General features: G+C 45.1%; 2 protein-coding genes across 2 annotated transcripts; one reads left to right on the top strand and one right to left on the bottom strand.

The window, feature by feature from the left end:
• Positions 1-13817: 13817 nt before the first annotated feature.
• On the bottom strand, positions 13818-14882 carry LOC125519094 (BTB/POZ and MATH domain-containing protein 1-like). Its single transcript, XM_048683978.1, has one exon. The coding sequence runs from the start codon at positions 14880-14882 to the stop codon at positions 13818-13820; it is 1065 nt and encodes a 354-aa protein (XP_048539935.1).
• Positions 14883-15960: 1078 nt separating this feature from the next.
• Positions 15961-17031, top strand: LOC125519093 (BTB/POZ and MATH domain-containing protein 1-like). The gene has a single exon (XM_048683977.1). It carries the CDS (start codon positions 15961-15963, stop codon positions 17029-17031), a length of 1071 nt encoding a protein of 356 aa, XP_048539934.1.
• The last annotated feature ends 360 nt before the right edge of the window (positions 17032-17391 follow it).

Genomic DNA, 17391 nt, shown 5'->3' with positions numbered 1-17391 from the left:
TGTATATAAAACTTCTCATAATTTGCTAAAAAAATACTGTGGGAAGAAATTTCTACAGGTTTTGTTAAAAAAAACAGCATCAAGTATTATGCCATATAACAAATTAAAAAGACCAAATGACCTAACATGTCAACCTTGGAAAAACTAGGTTTTGCAAGTTCAACATAACCAAGCGAATTTCATAAATAAAAAGTACAGCTAACAATCCACATCAAGACCAATACGAAGCAATTATGATGTTCCAAGAGAAAAGAAGAAAATATCTTACATGGCAAAACTTTTAACAGCACTAGGAAAAATAACACATAAATAAATGCTGCTCAGAGATTGGGATATACAACAAGCAGCATTTTCCATAGTAGATAAAGGGACAAGTAGAACCATACCCGTTTTCTCAAGACTCGGCGTCAACCATATGGGGGGCAACCAATTCATCCAAAGTTCAGGATGAACCACATTCACCGTGGTATTATTTATAATGTTGTAAATCCCAACTTTGGGAGGGTAGTCTTTCTCGAGTATGTGTGCTCCGTCGTCATCATCAGTGAAATAGACATGGTTTGGCATCAAGTCTGGATAGTCCTTGACGATTAAGCAAGACGTTGTGCTGCTCCCAATGAACAACGCATAGTCCCCTATATCTGTTATGCTGACACACTTCTCCTTATCAAAATCAACCCTGTACACTTTGATTTCAGGGATCCACGTATGACTGTCCGGTCGTTCAGGATCGAGAATCTCCTTCCTAATGATTTGGAGGACATCTCCCCATTCTGCCTGAACAATGTGACATTTTGAAACCGTCCGAATTATTCTGCGTAAAAATCTTTTTTGGATGACAGATGGTCCATTTAAATTGTATGCATCGATTGCGCCTCCATGAGTAACTGCATAGAACCATCCGTCGTGGTATATACAATCTGTATAGTTAATACCCATGTTGAGCCAATTCCAGAGACTGTCTCCTACCTTGACAAAAGAGAGCTTTTTTTTTTTCCAACCGGGCTCGCACCCCTTTCCATTAATTTTGCAATCAACGGAAATACAATGTTCCAGTAGTTTTATCAAGACAACCACACCCAAAATAAGACTGAAAGGAGAGGAGCGAGCTGGAGCATCGACAGGAAACCTACCGCAAGAGGACCCTAAAACGGATCAACTGCCATGGGACGAAAACCTGACGACACCGACTAGCCACTACCCTAACCATCAGCGAAAATAGTGCACAACCTGGTAGACTACATAGTCTACTCAGGGTAGAAAGAAGTAACTCTCCAAAAGCACATAAGACTCCAGAACGGGCATCAAACCCCAGTGGACTACAAACCAAGCAGATTAGCCGATCTGGATCCCCTCTTCATCCTTCAGTCGCATCACACCTCGCGAGTGAGTCCTGTCTGCCAGAGCTGCTGCCACATACGCCAATCTCTTCACGCCCGCCTGAAACTTCGACCTATCTTCTTCTTTCAGTAGTCCTGCCCAGTACAACATAAAAGAACATGCACTGAAAACAGCCTCCAGCGGAGAACGAGCATTATAATTGTCAAAAGTAACTTTGTTTCGAAGACATCATATCCCCCAACACAAAGCAGCAATGATCATCATGTAAAATTGTTTTCCACCACGGAAAAACTTATACAACCACGCCCAGCTTTGCCAGAGGGATCGCGGGCAACAGGACGCTCCAGCCGTAAGTCCGAGGGTCCCCCAGACTGTTCGAGCAAGAGGACATGTAAAGAATAGATGGTTCGCAGTTTCCATGTTCGTGCAGAAAGAGCAAACAGGATTCCCGGGCCAATTCCTCTTCCTCAAATTATCCCGGGTAAGCACCGCATTTTGGAATAGCTGCCACAAGAATATTTTGATTTTCAATGGGATGCTACCTTTCCAGATCCACTTATAGTTAGGACCAGCTAAATCTCTCTCCAACCACTTATACACTGATTTAGTGGTAAGTCTCTTGTTCTTGCACAGCTTCCAAAACACTGTATCAGGTATATTGTTCAAAGCATATTTTCTTGCCTCAGAAACTACCCACTCCCATTGATCATTGATCTCCCCAAACAGCCTGCGCCTGAAACCCAAGCTATAGTTTTTCGCCACAAAATCTGCAATAGTCCCATCCTGATCCTGACAAATACTGAACAGGATAGGGAATTTTTCGCATAGTGGCACAGCAGCTATCCATGGGTCATGCCAGACCCTAGCCAAGTTACCACTATTAACCTTAACGGCCCTCCCAGCCATATAAGTCTCTTTAACTTTCATAATCGCTTTCCAGCTAGGGGAGTCTGAAAAACGACTACGAATATTAGCCACCGTTTTATTCTTGATATATCCGGCCCGAATAATTTGTTGCCACAACCCATCTTTAGTTTCAAGCTTCCACCACCACTTGATTAACAGACTAATGTTCTGCTTGTGGAGGTCTTTGATCCCCAGCCCACCGATTCTTTTGGACCTACAAACCCTAGTCCATTTCACCATATGATACGCCCGTTTATTGTTCTTCCTTTTCCAGAAAAATCTTCTCCGGTGTTTATCCATTTTCTCAATAAAAGTCTTGTTGAATAGGAACATAGACATAAGATAAGAAGGTATTCCATCTAGGCTCGAGCCTAACAGGGTAAGCCTAGCACCAGACGAGGCTGCATAGGCTATCCAGGCGTCTAATTTTTTAACCATCTTAGCATCCAGAAAATATACCGGTGTCCTCGTCCACCAGGCCCGTCGATGGGGCAGGCCAAATTGGCCGACCGCACAGGGCCCCAAAAATTTTGGGGCCCCCAAATCAGCAGGTGTTGGGTAGACTGCATTATAATCTGAAAAAGAAAATGCACGGTAGCCTTTCTCAAAAAAAATGCACGGTAGCCAAACCAGGAGCCCAGTGAAACAAGCAGGTTGCCCGATCACCTGTCGCCTGAATCATTGTCTCCCAGTATCACACTCGTAGTCGCCTCTCCCCATCACCCGTTTCGCCTAGAACCTGATACCTTCTGTCGATATGAGCGCTCACCCTGCTCGCCCTCCCGTTGTCGCCCTCGTCCAGTTCTCCCGCGATCTACAGATGGATTGTGCATGGTAGTTGGCTGGTTCCCCAACCTAAACTATCCCCACGTGAGTGCTCGAGGCCTATTTGTTGCAGGTTGGATTCGATTTGCTTCAGATAATAGACTTCTGAATTTTTAATTTTGGTATAGAAAACAGAAACATATCTGCTTCTACGGATCCTAAAAATAAAGGTGCACCTCCTTGAGTCCTGCTAACAATACCATACATATGCAGATATGCTCTCTGTTTTCTAAATTTTGGTACATAAACTAATCACATTGATAATTAATAAGATAGCATTAGCCATTTTAGCCATTGTAATTTGGCCCGGTTGATAAATAATAAATTGTTTTATACGCTTTACAGTCAAAAGTTTAAATTCCACATAGATTGCTACAACTGTTTTTGGAGATAGTTTTTTTGGACAATGCAAGGCAGATGTTCTACGGATTTCATTGCGATTGGTTTTTTGGAGATAGTTACTCAGTCATAAACTATTTTCAATGTAGTGCCATTTTCAAGGTACTATTTTGTTTTATTTGCCATAAAGATGGGCTTATAACTCATGTAATGTTTCAATCATGACTTTTGTTTTGCTTTTTGGTAGAACATGTGTTTAGTTTATCACTTGTATCACCTTTACTCTTTTTGCATTAGTTTTTTTGAAATATTTCTAAATATCTTACGAAATTGCATACATTTGAAGTAATATAATTAAATGCACATATGTCTTAGTTATATGAAAAATTTCCAAATTTAGGGCCACATTTTGCATTTTGCCCTGGGCCCCCAAATTTCTGGAGACGGCCCTGTCGTCCACGACCCTCGGAAGCTCTCCATCATAGTAAAACATCTCGTACTCTTCAAGAACACCATCGTCGCCGTTCAGGACGGGTTTCACATGCTCCATAGTTGTCACCGGAGGGAGTGCAATCGTGTTGCCGGTGATCGGGTTGAGCAGCATCAGCTCAGACTTGTCATCCATAGTGACCAGCCATCCGTGCGACGAGCCGAACCAGTTCTTGATGGGAGGCTCAGGGAGCGGCATGGTGTAGGCCTTTTTCTCAGAAAGACTGTACATGCCGAGGGATCTGAGCCCGCCGGCGGCCTCGGTGCAATAGAGCAGACATGGTGTTTGGTGTCCAGGGCAAGCACTGATGCAGCGTTGCGTGCAGTAGGCCTTGTACCAGATCGAGCAGACGGCCGCGGACCGGAGGAGGTCCGGGCACTCGAGCAACTTGAGCACGTCGCACAGTATGTCGATTGGTAGCTCGGACCAATCCCGATCCGGAGCTTCCATGGTGGATGGGTGGATGAACAAACTTAGAGCAGGTGGACTAGAACGAAAAGGGCTGCAACTCTGACTAGTTATGGATCCTTCCCGCCCCGCGCCAATTTGATCGGGGAAAGAACTGGATTTGGATCTGGAAACAACAGAAAACCAAGAAACCCCCAATTAATTCAGTTTTATATATGATGGAATCCGGACACTGCTTCTTTACTGAGTCGGAGTCCACCTAGGCTGCAGATCCATGGCGCCGCCGTAACCGCGTTTTTGCAGCTCGAACTGCATTAGCGCAGATGGAGCGGAGTGCCCTCCCCGGTAGCAGCATGGCATGGAACGCTGCTCCGAAATCTTTTTCTTTTGTTTAAGGCTATTTTGGAAAACGCTATCGTTCGACCGATGGATGTTTGTGCGCGCATCAACCTCCTTCATGATCGTCGGATTTGATTAGAATCAAACGGCTCAGGCGCAATCTCCATTCTAGTACAGTTTTCGCAACTTGCTCCTTGTTTCAATTGGCTTGATCAAAACAAATGGTCTGTTGCAGACCGAGCACTCATGACCAACATCCAAGCTGAGTGCCCCTGCCTCTAGGTCGTCCATTGCCGTTGCCGTAGGGGCCGCCGCTTGTAGGTCATCGTCGTCAAGCTCTGTTGCTGCAGTTTGTCGTCGCCGAGCGCCACCGCAGGTAGGTCGTTGTCGCAAGCGCATTCCTGCCGGATTTTCTTCGCCAAACGCCTCTTGATGACCAGGTCGATGGATGCGACGTGATCCGCCACGCCAACGTGGAGCGCCATCAACCTCAACGCCATCCTGGCATCACCGACGCTAGCAAGCGGGCCAGCAGCCATATCACCACGCGGTACGTCCATCCACTTCAAGTTTCTACAATAACAACGTTGTTGCAGAATGACAGCAGCAAAAGACGATTGCGTTAGTGCACGATACGGCCGAAGATGTTGTTGTAATTTTCACAACAAGGGTCTTATTACAGAAAATTAGACGTGACGGGAGATGTGTTTACAATGTTTACAACAAAAATCTTGCTGCGGAAAATTAGAGAAGAAGAAAATTAGTGAAGGGAAGGTTTCGCAACAAAGGTTTTGTTGCAGAAAATTAGAGAAGGGAAAGTTTCGCAACAAGAGTATTGTTGTAGGAATTTAGAGAAGAGATACTAATCACACAATTGAATGGCCCGCGAGGCGACGGATCTTTTTAAAACATCCGTCGGTCGACGCGTAGCACGCTCCAGTTTTAGGGCCATTTGGCTCTTTTTTTAAGGCAAGTGAGGGCTATTTTTTTTTTTGAAAAAATGAGAGCTATTTGACGCAGGGAAAATTTTATTTTTACCCCTCTAAATTTTGCCAATTTCGCCACAGGCACTCCCGTTGCTCCCTTTCGCACACATGAGCAACGGGAGCGCTCGGGGATGGGCCGGCCCATGTTTAGCCACTGTAAGTGTAGCGTTTTTCGGTTTTGCTGTTTGGTTTTCTGTCGGTTTAGGAACATTCTAGAAGCTTCTGTTTAGAAGTTTTGTCGGGTTTTTTCTACCAGTATAAGTGTAGCGTTTTTGCGGTTTTGCTGTTTGGTTTTCAGTTTTGTCTTTTTTCCTTTTTCAGTGGTTTTCTTTTTCTTCTTTAAAAAATATTCAGAAATTTAGAAAAAGGTTTAGAATTTCAACATTTGTTCGAGCTTTTCAAATTTTTTTATTTTTCATACAAAATGTTCACAGTTTCCAAAAATGTTCTGAATTTCAAATTTTGCTTGAGAATTCTTTTTTGTATATTTTCAAAATACGTTTTCTTTTTAAAAAATGATTGAAATTTTACTTTTTTTCACAATTTTTCAGAAATGTTAATTTGATGTATTTTCCCAAAAATTATCAGAGTTTTATAAAATACATGCCTCCAAAAAATATTCACAATTATAGAAAATGTTCGTGTTTTCAAAAATTGATCATAACTTCAAAAAATGTTTTTAAAATGTTCACGTCACCCGGCTTGATTATGCTATCATAGACTGGTTCGCTACACTACTTTGTATCATTACAGTGTGCCATGAAAGCAAGGTCCCCAGTGCTTATGGCCGAGTTCTTCTGCCAAGTGAGAGAGAATAGGTCTCGACACTTCGAGATCAATGACATGGACCCGGAGGCTTTCAAGGTCATGTTGTACTTCATATACACAGATGCGACCGAAGATGGTGATGGTTACGACTCAGCATCTACTTGCGGCTGCTGACAGGTACGCGCTAGACAGGCTCAAGCTAATTTTTGAGTACAAGCTCTCAGATGGACTCAGTGTCAACACGACAGCGACCACTCTGGCTTCTGCGGAGCGGCATAGTTTCATCGCTTCTCAAGGCTAAATGTTTGGAGTTCATTTTTGGAATTTCCACGACTCTTGATGTTGTTATGGCGACTGAGGGGTATAGGCACCTAGTGGCAAGCTGCCCTTTGGTGCTGCCAGAGCTCCTCAAATCTGCCCGTGGGAGAAAACGTAGCTAGCACAAAGATCCAGGGTTTGATTGTCATGCGTGCGTGCACTATGGCAAGTTATGCATGTGTCTTTTCCTTGTTGGTTTGTAAGATAGGCACCGTTCATGTCAAGCGGTATGCCTGTATCTTTTTGCACCGAAGGTAGTAACTTATTTTCATAATTATATCAATTTGTAGAAATGTTCATTTTTGTCCTTACACTTATTGACTCATGTGGTTTTTGTCACCCAACTTTAAAACCGGACAACTTTTATATATTGAACTATCCCAACCAAACAAGTTTGGTCTCTCGATCTAGACGAAATTGTTTCCACGGCGACTCATAAAAATACGAAGTGATTTTTACGAATAAAAAGTACAACTAACAATCCACATCAAGACCAGTGCGAAATGAACCCACTGAAGCAATTATATTGCTCCAAGAAAAGGGAAAAAAACATACATGTTATAATAGCAAAACTTTCAACAGTCTTATTGTTGGAAGTGGATTTCTATTAATTATAGGAGGAGCAACACTAGGAAATACAACATGTGAATAAATACTGCATAATCTATTATCCATTATTGATGATTTTAATGCCGGATTTTACTGTTGTTGGTGAGTAATTTCCTTTGATTTTGCTCCAGAGAAATTGGTTGTCACCCTTAATTGTACGTGGAGGACATCTGAATTCTTCTGAAGTCCGGTGATGCCGCCGAGATATTCGTGAAGGAAAGCATCCTGTGTCGCTTCTCGAGGTTTACCTTCTATCTTTTCACTTTTTATTTTTTACCAATGTACAATGATTGTTGTTGTGCAAGAAAGGTTTCCTTACCAGTGTTTCCTGAGTGGCCTTTCCCATTGAAATATTTGCTCTGCTTTAATGGTGGTACTGCATCAACTGAAATTTTTACGTCTGGTTAGGTACTTATAATGCTATGTTTTGTTTCACCTCACTTGATGCTCCTGTTGATGACAACATAAATATGGGAAATGTGCCTTACGGTTGTAATATGGGGGGCTCTGTCTACCATACAGAATTGATTCTCTTATGCCCTTGGACAATGAGGCTCCTAAATTTGCTCAGTTATATATTGTTGATTCTGGTGATCAGCCAAATTGCAGATTGAATATTTTTGATCAAGAAGGCTCCAGGCGAGCCAGACCCTTTGTAATTACTACTCCTTTGTTAAACAGATGTGCAATTTGACTTCCGAAAATTTGTTTTGTTGCACCGTGGATGGAAGGTAATATCCACAGGTTTGGAGCGGCGGAGTTCTTTCAGTTGTTGGTTTTTGCTTGGTCTGATTCAGTGGGTAGCTAAAGCTTCAGTTATCGTTCTTTTTGCTGGCCTAATTCAGTATAGATAGCTACCCTGTATTATTTTGAGAACCAAATTTTCAGACATTTTGCGGTCGGACCACATTTTTGTAGTGAACAGACTTCTCCGCATAGATGTTGCAACTATCTATGTCTGAATGTAATGAACCGTGGGTTCATTGTTATGATCAAAATTTCAGACTTCTTGCGGTGTGGCCACACTTTTGTACTGAACCGTGAGTTTATTAAATGGTAGAACGTGCATTTTTTTCTTGCTATGTTTCGAAGGGATAATATGTTGCCTGATGTGTTAGACTATATTGAGTTCATCGATATTTTAAAAAAAATCTGTGTGTATTTCTTTTCATCCTTAGCCTGAGTACAAATATGAAAAAGCTTCACTGCATGGTGCCGTGCTTGCGCCTGCTAGTTCCATCTAAAAGCCACAAGATTGTCTTAGAGATCACCTCACCCTCTAGCTAAACATTGGCTAGGCGTGCACAAGATTGTTCCAAGCTACTACTAAGTTTTTACCAATTAGAACAACGGTCATATTCAATGCATTAAAAAGCCATCATAGAGCCAAAAACTGAAAAAAAAATGATAGTAGTACCTATATGTAAACAACTAGCAAATCATTTTTTTTTCAAATTGAGGGGCGTGCCCCCCATTTCATTTCATAGAATGAAAGCAAACCGATAAACAAGGTTTAAAACAGCCAGTCGGGTGCCGAGGCAGCTAACACCAAGCCTTAAATCCTTACTGGAAATCTGAAATGGAAGAGAGGGAAACCACGCAGGGCCCATACAGATGCAGAATTGAAACAGAGCATCTAACAGAAGAAAACTAAACAGCAGTACCGCCAGGTCTAGCTGCCCTACCCCAAGTCTTCTCGTCATTGACACCCAACCTCTGCCTTTGTTGAAGAAACCATTCGCAACATCAACTAGCAGTGATGCCACGGCACGAAGCGTCTGTTGTTTTCCGTTTCTCTGTAGACCAGCGCAATACGAGATCCAATAAGAGATTTGAAAGAACAATACACTAGGATCATGTGGGTAAACAATACACTAGTGCAGTGGATCGTTCACAGGGCAAAGAGATGAAAATATGAGAACTTTGAGGTCTGGGTTCATTCTTTTGCATAACTAGCTCTCCAGGTACTGTGTGTGCCTTTGTTGTACAGTTCCATTTCTTTCTGGCCTAGTATAGGTATAGCTTTAACTCTGTATATAGAGCTTCTCATAATTTACCTAAAAAAACTGTGGGAAGAAATATCTACAGGTTTGGTAAAAAGTGTCATGATTCATGCAATCTAACAAGTCAAGGAAAACTACGTTTTGCAAGTTCAACATAACCAAGCGAATTTTATCAAATAAAAGTACAACTAATACGAAGCAATAATGATGTTCCAAGAGGGAAAAAATGTTACATGGCAAAACTTTTAACTGTCCTAGTGTTGGGAATTGATTTCTATAAATTCTATGAGGAGGGCACTAGAAAATACAACACGTAAATAATAAATGCTGCTCAAAGCTCGAGATATACAACAACCAGCATCTTCCAGAATAGATATCAAGGGACAACCATATCTGTTTTTGCAAGACTTGGCGTCAACCATATTGGAGGCAACCAATTCATCCAAAGTTCAGGATGAACCACATTCACCCTGGTATTATTTTTAATGTCGTAAATTCCAACCTCGGGAGGGTCATCTCTCGGGAAAATGTGTGTTGCATCGTCGTCATCTCTAAAATAGACATGGTTTGGCATCAAGTCTGGATAGTCCTTGACGCTTAAGCAAGACGTTGTGCTGCTCCCAATGAACAACGCATAGTCCCCTATCTCTTTTTTTTTTGAAACGGATCCCCTATCTCATTTATGTTGACACACTTCTGGTCATCAAAATCAACCCTGTACACTTTGATTTCAGTGACCCACTCCCGACTGCCCGGTTGTTCATGATCAGGATTTAGAAGCTGCCTCCTAGCTAATGATTTGGAGGACAACTCCGGATTGCGCCCGAACAACGTGACATTTCGAAACTGTCTGGATTATTTGGGGTAACAACCTTTTGTGGATGACAGATGGTCCATGTAAATTGTATGCACCAATCACGCCTTCTTCGGTAACTGCATAGAACCACCCGTTGTGGTATACACAATCTTTGTAGTAGCTGCATACGATGAGCCAATTCCAATGATCATCTCCTACCTTGGCAAACAAGAGCTGGCCGTATGGCTGGTGGATGAGCATGACGATGCATCCACCTACCGATGGATCACACGATAAAGTCGCCTTTAGATAGACCATGTGACCATACTCCTCCAAGGACCATATAGCAGTGTCCTCCTCCACCACCCTCGGAATCTCTCTATCGTAGTAAAACACCTCATACTTTTCAAGAACCCCATGCATGACCGTTTAGGACAGGTTTAACATGCTCCATGGTTGTAATTCGAGGGAGTACATTAGTGTTGTCGGTGATCGGGTTGAGCAGCATCAGCTCGGACTTGTCATCCATAGTGACTAGCCATCCGTGCGACGAGCTGATCCAGTTCTTGATGGAAGATTCAGGGAGCGGCATGGTATATGCCTTTTTCTCGGAAAGAATGTACATGCCGAGGGCGTTGAGCCCGCCGGCGGCCTCGTTGCAGTAGAGTAAGCAGGGGGTTTGGCGGACGGGGTAGATGCCGGCGCGGCGTAGCGTGGAGTACGCCATGTGCCAGGCCGCGTAGACGGCGCCGGCTCGGAGGAGGTCCGGGCACTCGAGCAGCGTGAGCACGTCGCACAGTATGTCGGCGGGCAGCTCGGACCAATCTGGAGCCGGAGCTTCCATGGTCGTAGATGGACGAACTTAGAGCAGGGGAGTCAAACTCTGTCAGCATTGTGCTTATGGATCCTTCCATCCAACGCCAGTTCGATCCGGGAAAGAATTCGATTTGGATATACCTGATCGACTCGGGTTGGGGACAAATTGGACACCTCGTTCTCTAGCTAAACATTGGACAGCCGTGCACAAGATTGTTCCAAACTACAACTAGTACTAAGATTTGACCAATTAAAACAGGGTCATGTTCAGCGGATTAAAAACTAAAAAGAGATAGTACTGGTAGCATATTGAAGACACGAGGGATAATCCCTGAAAAAAAAAAGATTCTGATATCTGTCACACGTGTGGCAGGGGAGGAGGCTGCCCACACGTCCGGTCTGGAGGGGCAACGACCGAACGATCTCCCCAACGCCCGAACTGCCTCCAGATCGCCATACAGGCCGTTTTCATGTGAAACCAAAAAAGAGCCCAGTAACCAAAAAAAAAGCCCAGTTTTCGCTATGATATGAAAAATAAAATACCAGCCCTTATAAAAAGCAGAAAATGCCATCGGTGAAAAAAATATATTTTTTTATGACCCAGAAGAAAACAAGACATGGCAACTCCCATCATACAAACAAAGATTAAATTGGCATGGCAAATTCATAAGTTAAAAATGCCATGGTATTTTTCATGGAAAAAATAAGTGAAATTTGCCATGGCAAAAATAGAGTAATTTTTCCATGGGAATAAAGTAAAAATTTCCATGGCTACATAAGTATATTTGCCATGCTATATATTTAAAAAAATTCATGTTCTGAAAAAATGAATTTTTTTCCATCGTATTTGAATTAAAATTGCCATGCCCTATATAATAAATTTGCCATGTCAAAAAAAGAAAAGAAAAAATGGCATGTCAAAAAAGTAAAAAGTTGCCATTGCAAAGAAAATGTAGAAAAATCCCACTTTTGGTTTGTGAATTCAAATATTTTTGCCATGCCCGTTAAGTTTGACATGGCAAGATTTGAATATTTTTTAACATAATAAGTTGCCATGTTTTTGAACATCTACAACTTTGCCATGTTTTTGAACATGGTAAAGTTTCCATGGCAAGTTTACCATGTCGTTGAACATACTATGTTGCCATGTTTTTTGAATATCTATTTGTGATGTTTTCGAACATGGCAAAGTTGCTATGGCAAGTTTACCGTGTTGTAGAACATATTAAGTTGCCATGTTTTTGAACATCTACAACTTTGATATGTTTATGAACATGGCAAAAGTTGCCATGGCAAGTTTGTCGTGTTGTTGAATATACTAAGTTGCCATGTTTTTTTGAATATCTATAGATTTGTGATGCTTTCGAACATGGCAAAGTTGCCATGGCAAGTTTGCCGTGTTGTTGAACATATAAAGTTGAACATGTTTTTTGAATATCTACAACTTTGACACGTTTTCGAACCTGGCAAAAGTTGCCATGGCAAGTTTGCCGTGTTGTTGAACATACTAAGTTGCCATGTTTTTGGAATATCTATAAATTTACGATGTTTTCGAACTGCCATGTTTTTAGATAAAGAATGTGCCATGGCAAATCACATGAAGAAGTCATATGTGGCAAAATGCCATTGTTTACGAACAAGGACAGAGATAAAACTTGCAATGGCTAATGCATATACAAAATTGCCATGGAATTTTTTGTAAAATTTGCCATGCAAAGATAAAAAAGATCACAAGTCTGAAACCACAAAAAGTTCACAAATCTGAAACCTGGTGCTCTCTCATTCATCACCCTACAAGCATATTCTAAGTAGTTTCGATGCTACACAAAATTAATTAAAGGCACCAAACGAATCACATAGTGCAATAATCTAGCAACATCCTACATCAATTAGTAAACCCACATGAGGATTTCAGTAGCAACAACAGAGATCCATCTGTCGGTGCACACAAGGAGGGAGGGAGTGTTACCCTGAAGATGGATGGGAGGGTCGTGGTCCATGGCGGCGCGCCCACATCAGTGTGGGATGTGCCTGTCCACGTCGCGTTGGTGCCGCCAACCGCCACCGCATCTCGGCCCTGTGGCCGAGCGCCGCTCGAGCTAGGCCGTGACAGCCTCGTCTGCATCAGCGCGGGACGCGCCCGTTCGCGTTGCTTCAGGCACCGCCAAGCAGCCGCCGCATCTTGGAGCGGCTCCTCTGAGCTCCTTTCCCACCTTGCCTTCCTCGACGCGGCTCCTCGTCGAGCTCGCCGATGCTGGGCTCATCGTCTCCCTGCTCCTCGTCTCCCCCGATGGCGGCGTGCTCCATCAGCCGAGCTCAGATCCGCTCACTCCAGCCTCAGCCACCATGGTCCTCCCATCCTGCCTCCGACGAGGCTCTCCTCTACGGGCGTTTCGAGGACGTCCCCTCGACCCCAATCTCCTCGTCGTCATTGAGGTAGTCGAGGACCTCCGCCTGCTCGTCCCCTCGACGGCCATGGGGAGCTATGCCGACCCAGCATCCCCTCGCCGTCACCCTCGCGTTGGTCGCCGTCCAGGAGCTCACCATGAGAGATTTGAGATGTGGTGGTGAGGAGTATGGGGGAGGGGGAGAAGATACGGCTATGGGTGGGGAAGTGGGCTCTGTGCGGGCGGCGGGAGGCAACTGAGCTACGTTTAGTCATGCGGCACGTTCGTCCTTGTGACCGAACGCTCAGTTGATGACGTGGCTGGGACACGCTTCAAGATTCGTGCTTTTTCATCTAATGGCTCCAGACGCGTTTGGATGGTGTTGTGAGCACTCACATCATGTAGGCGTTAGTATTTTCGAGAAAAAAAGACACGAGGTAAAATTTGCCACAGATGACAAATGCTGGAGCGGTTTGGACCTTTGCACTAGCTACACATTCTTCCACGTGCAGACTTGAGAAGCTGGCGCAGAACCGAAGGGCAGCTTGCCTCCAGTTCCTTATACCCCTCCGTCGCCATGACCGCATCAAGGATCTCAGGAGTGCTGACGATGAACTCCAAACACTTGGCCTTGAGCAGGGCACAGCCACGCTGCTCGGCCAGAGCCAGAGTCGCCGCAGCCGTGTCGACGCCAGTGCCGTCAGAGAGCTTGCACTCACAAATCAGCTTCAGCCTGTCCAGCCCATACCTGTCAGCAGCTGCAAGCAGACGCCGAGCCATAACCACAACCGTCTCCGGCGATTGATCCAGTTCAGGCGCCGTGTCGGTGTACACAAAGTGCAACATGGACCGAAATGCCTCCGGCTCCACGTCCTTGACCTCGACGCGGGCAGAGCTCTCCTCCTTCGTTTCCCCAAAGAACTCGGCCATGAGCACGGGAGACCTTGAGGCGAGCACGGCCTTGTGCGCGGCGAAGGACTCGCCGGAGACAAGAAACGTGACGTCCGCTCCGGCCTCGCTCCGCAGGAGCTCGCCGAGGTGCCGGCGCAGGTCGGAGGACGGGAGGACGTCCGCTCCATGAACCGAGCTCGTTGCTGAACCGGGTGTCTCCTTGAGCACGGTGATGGTGGACTGCACGGTGTAAGAATCATCTTTGAGATAGGCAGATTTTTCAAGAGCAGACATTTCCATGACGAAAACGGGAGACGAGCTGTCCTGGGCGCGCTTGAATGTCCCTGCTTGCCTCTCTTCTTTGGAGGGGTTGAGGTCCCCCTGTGGATCTACGAGCTGACAGGCTAGGCTGGCCCTCACGCTGCTCGTACGGGCTTCACCGACGAAGACGAGCTTCAAGGCTAAAGACATACGGGATCGATTCGACAGCCCTGCAGGATACAGGTGGATCTCCCAGTCGTAGCCGTAGACGTTCCACCTGGATTTGATGCAACCGTCGTCGCTGTCCATGGTCTTGGTCATGGAGTAGCCATTGATCGTGAGCAGCTGCACCGAGCGCACGACGTCCGTGAGGTTTGTGGTGCAGGTAGTATCTTCCATGGAGATAGCTGGGAAGTGGAATGAACAGAGTAGTAGAGGAGACAATATGAGAAACTGAGAATGATTGTGGAGGTTTTATGGAGGTTGTAGTTGTACACCTCAAACGTAGTAACCATGACTCCTCGGGTAAATTAAAGATGCATGAATAGAACACCAATGGTCTGAATCTGAGGCTGCAAGATGGAGCTGAATAACAAATGATCTGTCAATGCGGTACGCCAACAGCCACACGATGTTCACCAACACAAAAATGCTTCGTATTCCCAACTTGCAGCGTCCCCATCATCAATGGTGACTGCTGGTATACTGCATGCACGCATGCAACCTCCAACGTCCATTTATTGGCATGCAATGCCTCTTTATGTGAAGAGTCCAGTCGACAGCTTACGTCCCAGTCGACACAGCTTAGACTAGCCACAATGGGTAATAACATAGACTAGTAACATGCACATGTTACTAGTCTATGTTACTATCTCTATAGTGAGTAACATATGTGTGGTAACATGCAACACTTTATTTATTAGGCTATAAACTCATCTTGCCTTGATATACGTGATGTTACTCATATTACTAGTAACTAGCTATGTTACTACTTTTCTCTCTTTCTTCATTTATTGTTTGTCACGTCATCTATTTTATCTAGATATGTGTGATGTTATTACCTATGTTACTTTCACTGTGGGTAGTCTTATGCTCCAGACAGAAAAACAGAGTACTCCTCGAGTACCAACGGTCACACGATGCCGGAAGATCGAGCGAAAATGCTGTAGTACTCAACAGTCACACGATGTTTCACTACTCGATCATTGATCACCGTTGATCACGATGTTCAGCAACTGAAAAATGCTTCCAACTTCCAACGTCATAATCAACGATGACTGCTGGTATACTGCGCGCATGCAATGATTAATAACTCTAGCTTCCAACCTACGTTTATTGCTTTGCAACATCTCTTCACCCGAAGAGTCGGCTCGTAAGCTCGTCCTGGAATAAAATCGCATCAAAGACACCATTCTCACTCCACTACTCTCTCCTCTCGACCTCTCGTGCTACCCACCTTATCTCTCCCGCCTTCGCCATGGCAAGCGCCCGCACGAACCTCACCGACGTCGTGCGCTCGGTGCGGCTGCTCAGGGTCAACGGCTACTGCATGACCAAGACCATGGACAGCCTCGAGGGCTGCATCAGATCCAGGTGGAACGTCTACGGGTACGACTGGGAGATCCGCCTGTATTCCGCAGGGCTGCCCGGCCACCATTCCATGTACCTGTCATGGCTAGCGGCGGAGCTCTTCTTCCTCGGCGAAGCCCGTACGCGCAACGTGAAGGCCACTCTCGGCTGTCGCCTGGTAGATCCGAGGGGGAAGCTTAAACCATCCGAAGAGAAGAGGCACAGTGGCAAATTCAAGAATCCGCAGGACACCTCGCATCCAATTTTGCTGATTGAAAAAAGCTATCTAGAAAGATCGGCCTGTCTCAGGGACGATTCGTTCACTGTGCAGTGCACCATCACGGTGCTGAAGGAAATACCCGATCTGACAGCGATCTCGGTTAGGGGAATAATGGAGGTGCCATCGTCCAACTTGCACGAGCACCTCGGCGAGCTCCTGAGGAGCGGGGCCGGAGCGGACGTCACGTTTCTTGTCTCCGGCGAGTCCTTCGCCGCGCACAAGGCCATACTCGCTGCAAGGTCCCCCGTGCTCATGGCCGAGTTCTTCGGGCAAATGAAGGAGAGGAGCTCTCGTGACGCGGAGGTCAAGGACATGGAGGCGGCTGTCTTCAAGGCCATGCTGCACTTCGTCTACACTGACACGGCGCCTGAGCTTGCTGACGAGAAGACGGAGACGGTGACGGCTATGGCTCAGCATCTGCTTGCTGCTGCTGACAGGTACGGGCTGGACAGGCTCAAGCTGATTTGTGAAGGCAGGCTCTCTGGCGGCATCAGCGTCGACACGGCGGCGACGACTCTGGCTCTCGCGGAGCAGCATAACTATTCCCTGCTCAAGGCAAAGTGCTTGGAGTTTATAGTCAGAACTCCGGCGACTCTTGATGCTGTCATGGCGACGGACGGGTATGAGCATCTGGAGGCAAGCTGCCCCTTGGTGCTGCGCGAGCTACTCAAGTCCGCCCGTGGCAGAAAGCGTAGCTAGCTACTAGCTAGTGCCAAGGTTCAATACTGGCATGCCCGTGTGCATTGTGGCAAGTTATGCACTTGTTTCGATGATCTATCCGCATGTGTTACTCGTATTTTAGCTCAGATTTTGACCATAGAACTAATTAGCAAAATACTACATTCGTCCTAGTTTATTGGTCCTCATTGTAATCTGTGCTAAAATTTAACTAACAAAATATTCATGCATGTCATAAAAAATTATGTCATTGAAAACTATGTTTAAATATGAATCCAACGATATAATTTTTTGTTGACATGCAATGTCAGTTAAATCTTTGGTCAAAGTTTAGCACATATTACAAAGGGGACTAATAAACTAGGACGAAGTTAGTACAAG

This window comes from Triticum urartu, chromosome 7 (genome assembly GCF_003073215.2).
Source record: "Triticum urartu cultivar G1812 chromosome 7, Tu2.1, whole genome shotgun sequence".
NCBI lineage: Eukaryota > Viridiplantae > Streptophyta > Magnoliopsida > Poales > Poaceae > Triticum > Triticum urartu.
This window is presented reverse-complemented; position numbering and strand designations above follow the sequence as displayed.

Coding starts and splice junctions, on each gene's coding strand:
- LOC125519094 (XM_048683978.1), bottom strand. CDS start 14,882: ATGGAAGATACTACCTGCACCACAAACCTCACGGACGTCGTGCGCTCG.
- LOC125519093 (XM_048683977.1), top strand. CDS start 15,961: ATGGCAAGCGCCCGCACGAACCTCACCGACGTCGTGCGCTCGGTGCGG.